A 17,158-nucleotide genomic window follows, 5' to 3' on the forward strand; every position below is an offset into this window, starting at 1 on the left:
ACGGAATGGCAAATGAATAAACAGCCACGTGTCTCGTTGGCTCTCGGACTGATATGTCTATAAATATATCAATCCGAAGTCTGATCATTCCCTCTCGGCAAAGTTAAACCATCCATCCGATCAGTCGCAAGGGGCGTGGCTCACTCACAAATCCAATACTAACAATAAACGATGTCGTTAGTGTCGCAAATGAGAGGCTTCATCTTCCTTTACTTCAAATCTTCACGACCATCTTCTATCAAGCCTTTGACGGCATATCTCTACAAGCCCTTCAAGGTACGCGCATACGCATAGAACATAAATAATCGCAGTTGATTAGTTAACTATAAGATTAATTTTTGATCTTATTGTTTTTTTTTTTTTTTTTTTTTTTTGGGTTCGTGTCTATTACGTTATTTTGACATAATTAAATAAATGAATACTGTGTCGTATCAGAGGTACGGTAGCGAAGGAGCAAGCAATAAAGATCAAAATATAAGTAGTCTTCACCCCGAGAGGCATGGGAGAGCGCCGTCAATAGCTGAAGAGTTCGAGAGAGTTGCAGAGGAAAAGCTTCGAGCTGCGGGTCAAGGGGTTGGGAGTCAGACCAAGGACAAGGTTTACGATGGAGCCGAAGAATCCACCCGCGGTGGCTCCAATGTTGATTCTGTCAAAAACAGATTCGAGGAGCACGAACAAGGAGCTGACTACCGCGGGAAGGGAGATTGAGATGTTTAATAATTAGTTTCATATACTCGGAGATCTGTGATTTTGAATAAGTTGATGAAGTATGTGCAATTCATCAAAGATGTAAAATTCTTCTCCGTTTAGTTTCTTGTTTTGATGCTGAGTTTTGGTATGATCAAGTTGATGACATTGGGATAAAAATACAGTTCTATAATATTTATGTGGGTTCATAAAATTCATTCGTATTGGCTTTATAATATATCTGTGATTGAATCATAAAAATTGTTGCAAAGAAATAACCGAAGCTGCGCGAATGTAATTTTCGAACAAGCATTTTATTATCAGAGTAATTTATGACAAATTTCTAAAACATGCCCTGCTGTCTCTATCGTCCTCATTCCTTTCCAAATGTGTAAAAGGATGAGAACCAAAAAATAGAATAAAATATGAACGTACACAATTGACTCCAGCACAAATCACAACTAGCGCGGGCCTATTAAAAAGTCCTGATAAATTTTGGCTCCGTGTCGGTGGTGCTTGAATAAATTATATTTTCCTTCGTAAGAACCCGGGCCTAATAAACTCAGCAGTAGAGCGGAAAGAGCCCAATAGGAACGGCAATAAGTTGGGTCTTTTTCCATCTCTCAAAATTCTTTATAAAACTCATTTCTTATTAAAATTACATGAACACCTGAAAATTAATTAATTATTTTTTATTTTAAATGAAAATTTAATTAATATATTCTTTCAACAAAATTTCTATTTCATGATTTTTTATTGATGTTTTAAAATTATAGCTAAAAAATATTTTGTAAAGAATATTATAAGAATTTTGAGTTATGGAATTATAAGTAATATAAAAAAATATGTATTTTATAATAAATAATTAAAAAAATTTAACGTGAAATTTGGTAAAAATATGGTTACTTTTTTTTTATAAAAATATTTTATAAATTAAACTGAGATTTTTCTTAAAGGGTGTTAAAATTCCGCCCAATGGGAGTACATGCTTGAGCCCAACAAAGGCCCACTAAAAACATACGGCAGTCAACAATCAAAACCTGGCTTGGCTTCTTCTCCTACTCCTGCTTCGTTTCCTCTCAATTTTTCTCACTTATCTAACAAACCGCCATCAATCAGCGGCCGCCGCCGCAAGCCGCTGGCAGCAGTCACTTGGTTGCCCAAATCGCCGGTTTTCTCACTCTTCGCAGTAAGTTTTTTTTATCTGAAATTAAAATTTACTCTCTGAAAGTTATTATCATTTTGAATTTTTATCGGCTTTAGCACCATTAATTGTATCGCTATCATTACTGAAAATATCGAAGAGCAGAGAAAAACATTTGCTTTTATATCTGATTGAAAGCTTCAATTTGTGGTGACAATTCTTTTTCTTACTGTATGTGATGTAGGGGACCTGCGTTTTGATTTTGTTTTCTATTGGAACTTACTATTATGAGCTCCATGTTCGCAGTAGTTTAAAAACTTTTCGACAAAGGCTTCGAAACTCAGTTCTCGGTCACTGTAAGTTTTCAACTCTCTCAATATACTGATGCGCAAATAATTGGGTTTCCATCTCGAACTTTACACGGTATGTTTGATTTACCTTTTGAATCTCATGATGGCCATTTTATTCTCTACAGAATTTTTGTTTTCTAAAAACTTGAGTATGAATGTACGGAGTACGAATCAACCCTTGATTTGTTTTTCACCCAGAATAATAATTATTATTATTATTATTTTTTTTTTTTTGAGTTACTAGCAGATAAAGGGGTCCTTGTCTCTGACATTTGAATATTTTTGATAGATGGGCTAGTGAATTTTGGTTATTACTAATGTGTTTGATGAAATACCTGTGAGAAATTAGTCTTATCATGTAACACATCTACAATCTGTTTGGCCAGGAAGATGTTTGCAGGGAGGGAAATAGTGAGGAATTTTATAATTTTTGAGACCCGGTAATAGCATGACCTTTTCTTAACTGAGGACTATTGCTGGAACCTACAGCATAGGATTGAAATTTTTATTGCAAAATTGAGTATGAAGATTGAATTGATTAGAAAACTTTTTACATTGGACTTTAGGATTTAGAGGCATGCCAGTGAGTAGATGTTTCCAATTTCAATGTTTTGAAATTTTAGTGAAGAATTTGTGAGCAAATAGACCAGATGCCAATACTAATATGTTGGAAAGTTCTTGTATTAATGTGTCACTATAAAATCATCTGCCATGTATATACTCTTGATAGGCCAGTTTGGATATCTTCTGTATTAACCTCAAGATTGATTTATGCATTAAAAATAGATTAGATATCATAGGTTTGGATGTATTCCATTGTTTTGTTATGAGAATTGAGGTTTACCTGTTGGCTGAATGTACAATTGTTGACTGTAGCTATCTACTTTGGATAAGCAAAGGTAAACCTAATTTTCATAAAATCCACGCGCGTCAGTTAGAATGAGACTGGATGGAACAAACATATCATGAAGCATCTTAAAATTATTCACCAAGAAATAAACATAATATTTTCTTGATGCATCTTAGTAGTTATTTATTTTTGTGCTACATGCTTACATGTGCTGCCACAGATCACGTGGAAACACTTACTCAAAATCTCACTTATCAGATTCCGTTGTGGAAGACACCATTTTTTCTGAAGAATTGGCCATGCTCTATCTGATCCATTCATAATATCATGAAAAATGGATACAAATTTTTGACTGCTACTTAGTACCAGTAATAGTCTGAAAAAGTATTTAAAAATACCAAATTTAGATATTTGTACCCTGTCGAAGTAAGGAACCATGGCATATATGTTTGGAATCGATTCCAGTTTGAGAGAGTTGAAAAAGCACTGTCTCGTTGAAAGGTTCTAGACATCTGCCCTTTCTTAACGCATTTCTTTAGACAAAGAGTCAAAGACTCCATTTTTCCTCTTTCTCTTTTCGGATGGTAAATATTTCTTAGACTGTGGAGTGTGAATCAAACCCATGTTTGAATTGAAATTGAGATACCGACGCAAGTTCTTCTCGTCTAAATTAGATCGATTCATATCTGAAAGAAATTGACAATGAAATATTTAGTGCTTTTAGCCGAATGTGAACTGAAACATTTATCCAATCCAATTCTATGGGTTATTGAGTACCTCTGATATGAGCCTATGTTTTGTGTAGTTCCTATTGTTTTTGCCCCTTATTGAGAAAGAGCTAAAGCATTTCAAAAGAAAAACCTCCAGCTGTGCCATTTAACATCAATAGACTCCCTTCACACTGTTTTCTTCTTTAACATGGTTCACATTTAATGTGTTTCAGCAGTTTTTAATTTATTTTTTAGCTATATATTTAAATAAATAACATTGTGTTTATTTATCTAATAATTGATCACTGCATATACATTGGTAAAACAATTATCCTCATTCCATTGTTGTTTAGCTACAGAACTTTTTTAAAATCTGAATTTCTGTTTAAAGTTCTTTTCATAAGCTCCTTTCTAATTTGCAGATTTGGATAAAATGAAGAAAGGACTGCACCCTCAGATGCAATGGATATCCTATGTGACTCAGAGTGGCAGACTGATGCATATTATGATGACAAAAATACACAATGTTGGCAAAGTTTACCATTTTAGGGCCAGGCGCCAAATGGCTCAGAGTATTGGACAAGTTGCCAAGTTCAGGCGACGTTATGAACAGCAGGAGGATGCAGAAAACAATAAGAAATGAGGCATCTAGAACACATAGAGAAGTTAGTTATGTGTTGCTGGATTTGAATTCCTTTTAAGAAATAAGTATGAACATTGAGCTCTAAATTCTGAAGCGAAGTTTGTTTTTGTACTACCTTGAGGCTTCAATATTAAGTACACATTTCCATTTTGATGATTCTAGTGATGTCAACGATAGAAACGGTGTCGTTTTGGGGCTGAGTAACATTCGTCTCGCGAAGCTGTGCTTCAAGAGCCGAGATCCGGTTCTCAATGTCACTGTTAGCAGCCTTTAAGGTTTCAATTTCGCCGAGGGCTTTTGCTACGTCAGCATTACCTCCGTTTGTCACCATATTCTGAACAACCGGAGACGTCCAGCGAAGACTGTGAAGTGGAGTAAGAGGGAATGCGGCAATCAGAGGAACCCTAATTATACCGAAAAGTGACAAATTCGAAGAATGATACCGTTGAACTGGAAACATTAAAAAAAATAACCTTAACACCTCCTAATTTCAGACTCCTAACGCAAGATGGGGGGAAAAATAGAAAGACGAAATTACCCTTGAAGGAGATTCCAGACGTGTGCGATGTAATTGCTCTCACCAAATCACAACCCGCCAGGGTTGATCCCTTGTTTCCGAACGAAAATGAAATGGCAAATGCATAAACAGCCACGTGTCTGTTCACTCTCGGACTGATCTGAACTGCGCGGGTCCCTATGAAATATCCATAATCCATCCAAAGTCTAATCCTTTTCTTTGGGCAAAGTTAAACCATCCATCCGATCAGTCGCAAGGGGCGTACTCACAAATCCAATACTAACAATAAACGATGTCGTTAGTGTCGCAAATGAGAGGCTTGATCTTCCTTTACTTCAAATCTTCACGACCGTCTTCTAGCAAGCCTCTGACGGCATATCTCTATAAGCCCTTCAAGGTACGCACACACGCATGGAACATAAATGATCGCAGTTGATTAGTTAACGATCAGATTAATTTTTGATCTTATTATTATTATTTTTTTTTTTTTTTTTGGGTTCGTGTCTATTACGTTATTTTGACATAATTAAATAAATGAATATTGTGTCATATCAGAGGTACGGTAGCGAAGGAGCAAGCAATAAAGATCAAAATATAAGTAGTCTTCATCCTGAGAGGCATGGGAGAGCGCCGTCAATAGCTGAAGAGTTCGAGAGAGTTGCAGAGGAAAAGCTTCGAGCTGCGGGTCAAGGTGTTGCAAGTCAGGCGAAGGACAAGGTTTATGATGGAGCCGAAGAAGCTACCCGCGGTGCCTCCAATGTTGATTCTGTCAAAAACAGATTCGAGGGGCATGAACAAGGAGCTGATTACCGCGGGAGGGGAGATTGAGATGTTTAATAATTAGTTTCAGATTCTGTGATTTTGAATAAGTTGATGGAGTATGTGCAAGTCATCAAAAACGTAAAAGTCTTCTCTATTTCGTTTCTTGTTTTGATGGTGAGTTTTGGTATGATCAAGTTGATGACATTGGGATAAAATTACGGTTTTGTAATGTATTTGTGGGTTCATTAATTCATATTGGCTTTATAATATATCTGTGATTGCATCTTAAAAATTGTTGCAAAGAAATAACTGAAGCTATATGAATGTAATTTTCGAACAAGCGTTATTATCAGAGTAATTTTTGACAAATTTTCTAAAGCATGAAATGCTGATGCTGTCTACATCATCATCCGGATTCCTGATCAAATATGGAAAAGGATGAGAACCAAAAAATAGAATAAAATATGAACGCACAACTTTGACTCCAGCACTAATCACAACTAACGCGGGCCCTGTGCAAGGCTTATCTCTCGGTCTCTGGTGCTTGAATAAATGGCAATGAGTTGGTCCTTCTCCATCTCTCAAAATTCTTTGTAAAATTCCTTTCTTATTAAAATTACTTAAATGCCCAAAAATTAATTAATTATCTTTATTTTAAATAAAATTTAATTAAATATTATTTCAACAACATTTCTACACCTATTCCATTTCATAATTTTTATTTGTATTTTAAAGTTATAATTAAAAAATATTTTTTAAAGAAAATTGTATGAATTTTGAGTTATGGAAATATAAATAATATAACAAAAAAGTAATTAAGGATTTTAGAATTTATATGTTTTTTAATAATGAATAATTAAAAATTTTTAAGCTGAAATTTGGTAAAAATATGGTTACTTCTTTTTATAAATATATTTTATATATTAAACTCACATTTTTTAGAAAATAAAAGTTATTATGATTTTATAGGGTGTTAAGAATCCGCCCAATGGGGATTGCATGATTGAGCCCAACAAAGGCCCACTAAAAACATAAAGCAGTCAACAAACAAAACCTGGCTCGGCTTCTTCACTTACTCCTGCATCGTTTCTTCTCTATTTTTCTCACTTATCTAACAAACCGCCATCAATCAGCGGCCGCCGCCGCAAGCCGCTAGTAGCAGTCCCTTGGTTGCCCAAATCGCCGGTTTTCTCACTTTTCGCAGTAAGTTTTTTTCTGAGAAATTAAAATTTACTCTCTGAAAGTTATTATCATTTTGAATGTTTATCGGCTTAGCACCCTTAATTGTATCGCTATCATTACTGAAAATATCAAACAACAGAGAAAAACATTTGCTTTTACATCTGATTAAAAGCTTCAATTTGTGGTGACAGTTCTTTTTCTTACTGTATGTGAGGTAGGGGACCTGCGTTTTGATTTTGTTTTGTATTGGAACTTACTTGACAATCCCAGAGCAATTTTTACAAACTTTCAACATTATTAATTTGGTTTCATTGCATTTTTTGAATAAGTGGAATCAGAAACAACAGTAAATTCCAAGCTAATGTTTGTTTAGACATATAGTTGGCTTCTCTTACATTCTATGTGTTCTTATGGTTTTTTTTTTTTCGTTTTTTTGTTAATGTTCTGTCAGATTTCATATCTGTAGGAAATAATAGTGGGAACAAGGCAGAAATGAATGCTTTCAAAGCTTTTAAAGCCTGTGTTCCAATTGAATGGAGTCCAAACTTGTATATAACCCTTGTGAGGGGGATGCCAGGCACGAGAAGGCTTCACAGACGCACTTTAGAGGCATTACGTCTCCGGAAATGTAACCGCACTGTGATGCGCTGGAACACTCCCACCGTCCGAGGAATGCTTCAGCAGGTATCAGGAAAATCTCAAAGTGAAAATTTTTTTTTTTTAATACATTTTCATGCAAGGGTCTTTCTCTATATTTGGGTTCTTTTGCTGCTTTCAAGTCAGCAGGTATCAGAAAAGGCTCAAAATGGTTATTTTTCTTTTTAACATATTCGTGCAAGTTTCTCTGCTTTTGGGTTCATTTGGTGCTTACAAATACCATATATATAGGTAAAAAGGTTGGTTGTAATTGAGACAGAAGAGATGTATAAGGCTCGCAAAGAGAAGTTGGCCAACCACAGAGCTCTACGCCCCCCCTTGGTCATTAATCATCTGTCAAGTTCTACAACTCAATCCACTTAGCTACCTTTGAAATTTTTCACAAGCTTGGATTTCCTCCTCCGTTTACGTAGTAATTCTGTTTCCTGTAAAATTGTTGCTTCCTATGATAGTCATATGCTTTGGTCAAATCTGGTTAATATGTCTAAACATTTTAGTGTGAGATGCAAGCTCTTTACGAATAACTGCTTATCTCTTCTATGGTGATGAATTTTATTTTTCTAGAAGGGAATGTTCCTGCTGTAACAAATAAAAGTAATTTTTAGACATTAGGTTCCAAGTCTAATACATAATCCAACTGATGAGATGCTTGTCTGGATTGTTCAGCCACCACAAGATTTTTCAACTAAGCAATTTTCAGCCCCAATTGCTTGGGACTATGACATTTTCCTTTGAAGTGCTAGTGCAAGATCTAAGGTAGTTGTTTGCTAGATTTAGTTAATAAATAAGGTTTATGCATATTATTTAATCAATTTTGGCATATTTAGATTTCAAACCAAAAACAAAAAACAAATGCCACCTAGTTTCTCTTGGATGCCATTCAAGGTTTTCAGATTTTCATTTTGTTGTTTAGTTTTTCTCTTCTCATCAGTCACCTTTTTGGTACCTGTTTGAGTATGTTTATTACTTCCAGAACTTGATATCTTTGGTGAATAAACATGAAAAAAAAATATAGTCTATTTTATCGTTCTAGCACCTTCTGCTTGGTGATGAATATTCATGTTGATCAAGGATCTTGAACCTTCTTCTTTTTTTCCCTTCTCTCTCTCTCTCTTTTAATTGAATGTAGAATGCAAGTTGCAATATTTGTATCCAATCCTCCCTATTTCTAGTTTCATTTCTTACCAGTACCAAGTTTTCTGATACACTTAATATGAAAATTTGACAGAAAACTTAAAGTTTGTAAGGAAAAATTGGGGAGAAAAAACCAAAAATGGGGGGCTAGATTACCATACATTTACTGTAAAGTGCAGCTAAGCAAAAATCAGAAACTGAAGCAGGAATTAAGTCAGCCGGTTAATAATTTTTGTCTGATTGTACCTTACGAAAAATGTAAATTAGCAAGATCCAAAAAAGTTTGAAGGGCTGTAAAGGCTGATGGACTTGGTCGAGCTTTTCTTAGATGTATTTTGACAAGCAATAATGTTAGGGCAACTGGTATCATATGATTCATATCCCATATGATGTTTCTGCGGATTTGTAATTGTGACATCCCTTTTCATACGTTGATAGAAATTAATGAATTCACTGATGTGACATTTACAAATCAACTACCCCATCACTTGGTTTCCAAATTTTGGGGTACTGCTTAGAATCTAGCACTTTCGTTTGATGAATTTCTATGTCATCAATTTCCTCGTCTTCTGAAATCTATCTCATGGTGATCATTTTGATAACCTAGTTCAAGTTATAAACCGTGAGATCTTTTAGGTGTAGTAAGCAGTCATATTATAGATGACACTATTCTGGATATGGATATATACTACCGATACCGAACCCGGAAACTTGTCGTCCGAGCAAACACTTTCAAGTTTTGAGCGAATGGACCCAGAAAATTGCCATCCACACGCAGAAGTAAAGTAAAATAACGATCTTGTAGTTTAATGGCATACACATTAATCAGTTGAAAACGTTAGGCCCCGAAAGATCATGTTTTCTTCAGCTTTGCATTTATATTCATATGCACTATCTTTTCTTTTAACTTCTCACAGCATTAAAGCCCTGATATTTTTAAAAGCGGCATGCAATATGTGAAGTGTGTCTCATCGATTCTTGCCCAATTGTTCTACCTATTCAATGAAGCATTTGTGTGAGTGAAATCTTTTATCACATCTCAGCTTAAATAAATTCATTTACTTGTTTCTCCATCGCATTTCCTTCTGTTTTGTTTCATAATTTTATTAAATACGTCGAATATTGGTTGTTCCAATGGGTTAAAACCAATTTATTAATACTGAACATGTATTAGCTGGAAGCAATCAAGAGATTATCAGTATGCGAATCAAGGCTGTATAATCTATGTAATTTAGCAAAAACTCCGACTAGTGTTGCGGTATTATACGTGCAGGCCTCTGTCTGCACAAAGTTCGACCGTTCATCTCGAAACTGATCCTTCTCGTCGGGCCCACCGACGAGGGCCCCAACAACAACATTCGGGTTGGGATCAAGCCGTTTAAACCAATCATCATACCCCTGGGTGCACCCGATAAAACCCTGGTCCTGTTTGTAAGACACGGTAGAACCTCCTCTGTGGTGCATTCTTTGAGGGAACTTTGAACCATAGCCCACCAAGTAACTAACCGCCATTGGATTAGAGCCCAAGATGTAATCAACCTGTGATTTGGCAAAGTCAAAGAGTTCCTGGGGGGTCAACGTGCCGCGGTCGCACTTAAGCGTCTGATTTGTTGACTGAAGGTAATCACCGTAAACAGTGAGCAGAAACGCAGCCGTTGACACGTACTGCATGTTGTTCCATTGGCGGATGTACAGTAGGCCTCCCGGGGTGCGATCCACGTTGGTCTCATTGTTCTTGTTAAGGCACGCACAGAGATAAAATTCAGCTTTCGAAAGGTATCGTTCAAGAACTTGCTCGTGTTCCTTGTGATTATTCACCATTGAAGCGATGATTTGAACGCCAGCGTACTTAACGTCCCAGCTAAATTCAGTAATGGCCCAAGTGATCCCACCAAAACGATCGGCATTATCAAGCACGTACTTCAAATACGCCTCGTTGTCGGTTGCCTTGTGTAGCCACACAGCCGCCCATAACAACTCGTCCATGTATCCACTAACCGACGGATAGTACCCCTTCACTACCTCTATACTACTGTCGTATTTCCCTCTGTACTTGTCACCAAACTCAAACAACTGCAAAACAAAATGCTTTTGTAATTTGTAATATAAACTGGAATTAATTAATTAATTAAAGCATGCTCTAAATTTGGTTACTAACAAAACTCTCTTGTTTTGGTGAGTATTGTACCTACCATATATATGTATATGCTTATGGTCACTATTAAGTCACTACTATTACAAGTTAACAACCTCATTAACTGACTTACCTGTTGCGCGTGGTGCAATAGTAGGTGAGAGTAATGTGGGTTTAGTTTCCTAAACACAATTGATGCTGCCGCCATTGCCGCTGCCGTCTCTCCGGCGACATCCGAGCCGGGGTTTCTCTCGTCTACTTTGTAAGCACGCCGCGACGTCGTCATGTCTTCCGGCCGCTGCCAACAGTAGTGATCGGTGTCTCCATCACCCACCTGGTAATTGTTTAAGGCTGATTGAATCAGAAAAAAAAAAAAGGGGCCATTGTTGTACAAATTAACATTTTATATTTTTTTCCAAGGAACGATTTAATTTTACCTCAACCCATAATACATGAGGGTGAGTGTGAGCTTTGATGAAATAATCAGTTCCCCACTTGATGGCCTCGATTGCATGATGATACTCGCCAGCGTCGGAAATTTCTCCACCATACTGAATAACTCCCCAGGAGAGCATTGTTATAGTAAATGCCATTGGCAAACCAAACTTCACATTGTCACCAGCATCATAGTACCCTCCCACCAAGTCCACCTACACATAATTCCCATCAAAATATACGTATATATTATTCTTCATCGTATTTGTATTCATGTATACATTTGCCATCGCCTGTCTATGGGTGCATGTACGTGTTTATAACATTTATTAAGGAAATATATATTTGATGGGTTTATAGAGTGAATGGTCTTACTCCTTGTTCTAGGCCGTCGGTGAGGCCGGAGTGGTGGCGCCAGGTGACTCTTTGGTTGTGCGGCAACCGGCCGGAGCGTTGTGATTCGAAGTAGAGGAGACTCTTGGAGAGAGCATCGCCGTAGTTGAAGGAGTCATGACATTGTACTATTAGGGGTAAGGTCAGAGCCATCATGTAAAATAATAAACCAAATGAAATTTGGAAATATTTTGGTTGCTTCACCACCACGCACTGCTCTTGTCTTTTCTCCTCCATTTCTATTGATCTCTCCATTTCTATGGCTTCACTTACACCTCTATATTTATATTTGGTGTTTCAAAACGCAAGTAATTGAATAGATAGGCCTACCAAATATACTAAATTCAGGGTTTTGTAATTTTTTTTTTTTTTAAAAAAAAAAAACAAGAACATTTAGTTTATAATGATCTTTGCGTGGTGAACTGCTTCTAAAGATCGAACTTGAAATATTATTATTTAAATCAACACTTTAGGACGTGTGGCAAAGAAGCCAGAATAACTGCTGAAAAAACTCATTCTTATTAGGTTAATTTAATGCGTGAATCACTTCTGAGTTGCACAAATATAATATGATTTGCTTAGGAATTATTCTTGGTTTAAGTTAAATTCGTTTGTTTATTTATTAAAAAAAAAATGAATAGTCAACAAAAATCCCACGTAGAGGTGGACCCACGATTCCTCGCCGTTTAATGAACGTAACATCTTTGGATGGCAATAACAAGTAATAATCTGACGGCTGGAGACAGTTTGAACCGGCTTCCACCGTTATCATTACTCTGTAAAGACAAAATCTAAAGAATAAGTGCTGATGTAATAGTAAATGTCTGTGTGCCATTTTTGGTTGAAATCCATCGTGTTTAGCAAATATGTATATTAAATTAAGTCAGACAAAAATTTGAATTAGTGTTTATGGGTTGTTTGTGGAAAGTTTTTTTAAATCTTATTTATGAACTCAATTCTGTCTAAACACTTAATCCACGGATTTTAATCCATTTATTCTATTCGGGCTTTGTTTTCATGTCTTGAACCCATTAAGAAATTGGGTGAAATAATCAAAGGTATTATCAGTTGGGTTTGAAAGTGCTCAAAGTGAGCTCATGCTGATGATCCAATCCAATAGGCTGGCGATTTCCACCCTGCATTTTATGTAACCACAACCCACCATAAATATTAGTAAAATCTTTGTTGTTTGTCTAAAATTTTAATGATTAATCGATTAAATCCTCTTTAATTTCTCTTTCATCACTTAGGTTTAATGTTTTCGTGGGCAATTTATGGTGCATTTGGGATTAACGTTGGATAGTTGTAGCTTAAAAACTACAACACTAAAATATTTGATAAACACTGGTTACAGTAACTTGTAAGCTTTGCTGATATGATTTTTCATTTATATAATGAAAAATTTATTATATCTTTAACAATTTTGTCAAAATAATTATTTTAAATATATATTTACTACATATTATTAATTTTTATTTAATAGTTATAATTTTTTTCCTCAGCAGCTATAATTTTAAAGTTACAACATTTCAATCTCAAATAGGACCTTAGTCGTTTCACATAATAAAAGTAAAATTGTTAAATTAATTTTGTTCTAAGGCAAAAGATAAGTAGTCCTAGACGGTGAAACAATTCAGGTAACAAAAGATAAATTAAAAATTTAAGAAGGATTTAAGTGATTGATTACCAAACTACCAATTTATTTGAGTTTTAGACAAACTATCAAGCATCTTTTTTATAAATTGCCTTGTTCGTGGTTAGTGGGTGTAATTGTATTAACAAATGGGGTGGAAATATACCCAATCCACTAAAACTTTGCTTTACCCAATACTGTAGTTTGGCCCAAAGGGACAAGGTTGGACCTTTCTTACTTCTTAGCTAACTCAAAGGCTAGGAGCTTGCCGTTGATTATTGACCATTGACATTCTCAATTTGAATCGTTCACATCTTTCAAAATCTTTGGCGAAATAAATGCCCTTCTTTGCAAGCAATTGCCTAGGCTTCGTTTGATAAGTTGTGTAGAAGCTAGGCTTGTAAAATTAAAAGTTATTAAAATATTTGATAAACACTTTTCACTTTGCATGTTAAAATTGATTTTACTTTATAATTATTGAATGATAAGTTTATGCTATCCTTATTAATTTAACTTGGGAAAATATCCACCGTCCACCCGTTTTTTTTTTAACTTTTTCAATAATACACAATTTCTTCTTTTTTTGGCTGGAATCCACCTAAAATTACATTTTGTTTCACTTTTTCACTTCCGTTTGGAATCCGTTAAGAAAACTAACGGAAACTTTTAAAAAATGACCATTTTACCCCTCAAAACGAAAATTACAATTTCACCTTAAAAATTATCAAAAATAATCAGATTAAATCTAATTATTTTTGCCATCGGTCAATAAAGAAATTAATTCCACAACCATCAAATGCAGGTTTTTTTTTTAATATGTCTGTAATTAGAATGCTGAATTATAACAGTAGTATTAAAAATAGTATAATCTCGCAAACCACCAATTGAATTTAAGATAAGTAGAGTTTTATTATTCATTGAGTTAGAATCTCTAGTAGTTAAGATTTTTTTTTACTTCATTAACATACCAATAATGATATTCATCATTAAATCTGATTATTTTTAGCATTTTTTAGGGTGAAATTGTAATTTTCGTTTTGGGGGTAAAATGATCATTTTTTTAAGTTTCCGTTAGTTTTCTTAACGGATTCCAAACGGAAGTGGAAAGTGAAACAAAATGTAACTTTAGGTGGATTCTAGCAAAAAAAAAAAGAAAGAATTGTGTATTTTTAAAAAAGTTAAAAAAAACGGGTGGACGGTGGATATTTTTCCATTTAACTTTAAAAAAATTTTTTAACTACCAAACACTTCTATCGGACAACTAATGCTTTCATTTTAAAACAGTTAGTGACTTCAAAATCACAACATTCAATGCCAAACACAAGCTTAGTCCTCTAATTCCGCTCAATTGGTTCTATTACAAACAAAAAAAGGGGTAGAAATTTCATTCACTAGCCACAATCTCTATTTTACTCGTTCATGGTATGGACATGCAAGGAAAGCTCACACACAGTAACATATGTGTGAGCATTAATTCTATAGCATCAAAATGCAAAAACTCTGGCCTATCATGTCATAAAATCCTTCCGGCGAGGTCGGCCAACACAAAGCAACAAAGCCATCCCCCTTTGCTGTGTTTTTGGTGAGCAGAAACCTGCCGACCTCCCTACTTCTGTTGACATTATAATAACTCATATTATATAAAATCATCGAAATTTCACACACACAGACACAGGTTGGGACCAAGAGCGCACACGTGCCTCTTCAACACAAAATTGACATTTATTTATTAATTATTAAATGAAGGATTGAATATCACTCAAGTGAAGGGATAAGGTCAAAAAATAATTCGAGGGTTTGTATTGTAGCTAGTCCAAAGAACACGCTTCAAGAAAACAAGTCAAGGTGGAGTTGGAAACATTTTTTTAAGCTTTTTTTTTATTTTTTTAATTTAATATCTTCAAGGGCATTTAGTGGGGTGGTGAGTGTACCACTCTAATTTCTCAACTGAAACCTACCAACTATTGACGTATATAATAAGAGAAAGGGCAAAAGTACAGTAAAATATTTGAGCATTCCCCATAAAAAGTTTCTTAATTCTCTAGTTCTCCAAAGCACTTGTCTTAGGGAGTCGTGCTAGCTTTTCATGAATCATTTACCCTTTGAGTGGAATTTAAGTCTCCATGCAACGCGTCGAACGTCATGTGTTCGTTTTAAATTTTCAATTTAGCTTCTTGCGAGCCCTAAATGCAACTCGTAGAAGTTAACTAACAAAATAAGCAACTTGCATTACTTAATACTCTTGATCATCCTGTTTTAGCTTCTTTATTTAGATGCATCTGTTGAAAATTTAACAATATCGAGTGAATTTGTTCACCCATTCGAACCGTTTTGCTGCTTAATTTTTCGTATTCCAAACAAACGAATTCAAAAACTACAACAGTGGTTCTGGGAAATAGAAAGGTCATTTCCCATTATTTATTTATTTATTTATTATTATTGAAAATGAAGGATAACATGGAAATCAATTTTTGATCACGTGAGACCCAGAATACACGTGACTCGTCTTTTCGGGGCAATTAATTAGTAAAAAAGCAGTGGCTAGCCTCGATTGCCATGACATTCTCTGATGATGACAAATATCAAACTGCAAAGAAACATGATGATGACTTTGAGACCACCCAAATGCATCCGTCCACAGAAACCAATCGTGTCAAAGTGTGTGTTTGTTCAATTTGTTGTTATTTTTCAAAGGAGCCGTTGAAGTTGGTGATGCCATTGATTCCTTGTTGATGTTTCTGCCCAAAAAAGGACAACTCTTATGTTTTGAAATTACCAAAGGGATGAGTTTTCTGCTACCAATTTGGATTCACATGCAACTTTGATTAAGTTATATATGCGTGCTTATTGCCATATACGATGCAGCACTAATAGATAGAATTTGTTAGATCATCCTCATAACTAAACTCGAAAATATAACATTCGAGTCAAGTTCTAAATTCTTGGGTCATGCGGAAGAAATTTTATTAGATAACGTATGTGTAAAAAGAAGAAATGAAAGAAACGTGATGCAACAAACGTAGATAAGTTTTTGTAATGACCTCTCTAATCTACAAATAGAACTTATGTGTTGCTAAAATTTGGAAAAGCTTGCAACATTTAACAACTACTGACAACATAATGTTTTAGGTAATCTAAAATGATTTAGGTTGTGCATATGGTGTGGTGAAACAAAGATTTAATGTACAAATTGAATAGGGATGGTAAAATTCAAAGTCGTATCTATAAATTTTTTTGCGGATCCAGATGCGGGTAATATCTGTGCGGATTGCGAGCGGATTTTTCACATATCCGAATCCACATAATAATAAATTTAAAAATAATTTTAAATTTAATAATTTACCTAATAATATTAAATAAAATTTAATTATAATTTAACAATCAACAATTCAACATAAAAAAGCGTACAACAACACCATAAATTCACAAATGATAATTTCACAACATAAATCAAACATAAAAAAAAAATCTAAGGTAAATGGATTCATTATAATATTCTCTAATTATTATTATTATTATTATTTGTTTAGTTTTTTAACATATTTTTCATAGTCAATAAAGATTATAGAGTTAATTATGCTTATAAATATTAAATAAATAATTTAATTTAAATTTAAATTTAATTAATTATAAAATAATGTGAATTCATATATTTAATTTTCCAGATACAATCTGTATTTTTTAACATATGAATTTAAATTTTTATGTATCCAGATCTTCTGAAGTTTATTTTATTCCCATCCATTAAATCTTTTTTTCTTCCCTAGCTAATGATGTGACAATATGTGAATTTAATATTTCCTAATAAATTGACGGGGAGAAACAAAATAACAACGATGAATGCAGATTGACTTCATTCAATCAATCGCTCCTCTCATGAAGAGGCAACCAAAACGGATAGCAGTTCGATACCTTCAAGGCTAAGCC

At 34.6% G+C, this 17,158-nt stretch overlaps 4 protein-coding genes across 5 annotated transcripts; 3 read left to right on the plus strand and 1 right to left on the minus strand.

The window, feature by feature from the left end:
* The first annotated feature begins 79 nt into the window (after positions 1 to 79).
* Positions 80 to 901, plus strand: LOC18054341. Its single transcript, XM_006452380.2, has 2 exons — positions 80 to 276; positions 436 to 901. The coding sequence occupies exons 1-2, from the start codon at positions 172 to 174 to the stop codon at positions 706 to 708; spliced, it is 378 nt and encodes a 125-aa protein (XP_006452443.1). The 5' UTR covers positions 80 to 171; the 3' UTR covers positions 709 to 901.
* Positions 902 to 1,672: 771 nt separating this feature from the next.
* On the plus strand, positions 1,673 to 5,878 carry LOC18054342. The gene is made up of 4 exons (XM_006452381.2): positions 1,673 to 1,876; positions 2,076 to 2,187; positions 4,164 to 5,298; positions 5,457 to 5,878. The coding sequence occupies exons 1-3, from the start codon at positions 1,673 to 1,675 to the stop codon at positions 4,382 to 4,384; spliced, it is 537 nt and encodes a 178-aa protein (XP_006452444.1). The 3' UTR covers positions 4,385 to 5,298; positions 5,457 to 5,878.
* Positions 5,879 to 6,715: 837 nt separating this feature from the next.
* On the plus strand, positions 6,716 to 8,234 carry LOC18054344 (50S ribosomal protein L30). Of its 2 annotated transcripts, none has more exons than XM_006452384.2 (3): positions 6,716 to 6,866; positions 7,297 to 7,529; positions 7,734 to 8,234. In XM_006452384.2, the coding sequence occupies exons 2-3, from the start codon at positions 7,338 to 7,340 to the stop codon at positions 7,863 to 7,865; spliced, it is 324 nt and encodes a 107-aa protein (XP_006452447.1). In that variant the 5' UTR covers positions 6,716 to 6,866; positions 7,297 to 7,337; the 3' UTR covers positions 7,866 to 8,234. The 2 variants fall into 2 exon arrangements, with proteins under 2 accessions (XP_006452447.1, XP_006452446.1); XM_006452383.2 differs by having other exon boundaries at positions 7,312 to 7,529.
* A 1,524-nt stretch (positions 8,235 to 9,758) lies between these two features.
* On the minus strand, positions 9,759 to 11,907 carry LOC18054345 (endoglucanase 11). The gene is made up of 4 exons (XM_006452385.2): positions 11,581 to 11,907; positions 11,208 to 11,420; positions 10,904 to 11,104; positions 9,759 to 10,709 (listed from the first exon to the last, which is right to left on the minus strand). Exons 1-4 carry the CDS (start codon positions 11,851 to 11,853, stop codon positions 9,807 to 9,809), a joined length of 1,590 nt encoding a protein of 529 aa, XP_006452448.1. The 5' UTR covers positions 11,854 to 11,907; the 3' UTR covers positions 9,759 to 9,806.
* Positions 11,908 to 17,158: the final 5,251 nt, after the last annotated feature.

The sequence above is a fragment of the Citrus clementina genome, unplaced genomic scaffold, assembly GCF_000493195.1.
Source record: "Citrus clementina cultivar Clemenules unplaced genomic scaffold, Citrus_clementina_v1.0 scaffold_1, whole genome shotgun sequence".
NCBI lineage: Eukaryota > Viridiplantae > Streptophyta > Magnoliopsida > Sapindales > Rutaceae > Citrus > Citrus x clementina.

What these genes read in the sequence shown, in the direction of transcription:
- LOC18054341 (XM_006452380.2), top strand. Translation starts at nt 172, where the DNA reads ATGTCGTTAGTGTCGCAAATGAGAGGCTTCATCTTCCTTTACTTCAAA. An exon ending in ATCTCTACAAGCCCTTCAAG is followed by an intron (nt 277 to 435) that starts GTACGCGCATAC and finishes GTGTCGTATCAG; the next exon opens with AGGTACGGTAGCGAAGGAGC.
- LOC18054345 (XM_006452385.2), bottom strand. Translation starts at nt 11,853, where the DNA reads ATGGAGAGATCAATAGAAATGGAGGAGAAAAGACAAGAGCAGTGCGTG. An exon ending in CCGACGGCCTAGAACAAGGA is followed by an intron (nt 11,421 to 11,580) that starts GTAAGACCATTC and finishes AATTATGTGTAG; the next exon opens with GTGGACTTGGTGGGAGGGTA. An exon ending in TATTGCACCACGCGCAACAG is followed by an intron (nt 10,710 to 10,903) that starts GTAAGTCAGTTA and finishes TTTGTTTTGCAG; the next exon opens with TTGTTTGAGTTTGGTGACAA.
- LOC18054344 (XM_006452384.2), top strand. Translation starts at nt 7,338, where the DNA reads ATGAATGCTTTCAAAGCTTTTAAAGCCTGTGTTCCAATTGAATGGAGT. An exon ending in TCCGAGGAATGCTTCAGCAG is followed by an intron (nt 7,530 to 7,733) that starts GTATCAGGAAAA and finishes CCATATATATAG; the next exon opens with GTAAAAAGGTTGGTTGTAAT.
- LOC18054342 (XM_006452381.2), top strand. Translation starts at nt 1,673, where the DNA reads ATGCTTGAGCCCAACAAAGGCCCACTAAAAACATACGGCAGTCAACAA. An exon ending in CGGTTTTCTCACTCTTCGCA is followed by an intron (nt 1,877 to 2,075) that starts GTAAGTTTTTTT and finishes TATGTGATGTAG; the next exon opens with GGGACCTGCGTTTTGATTTT. An exon ending in AAACTCAGTTCTCGGTCACT is followed by an intron (nt 2,188 to 4,163) that starts GTAAGTTTTCAA and finishes TCTAATTTGCAG; the next exon opens with ATTTGGATAAAATGAAGAAA.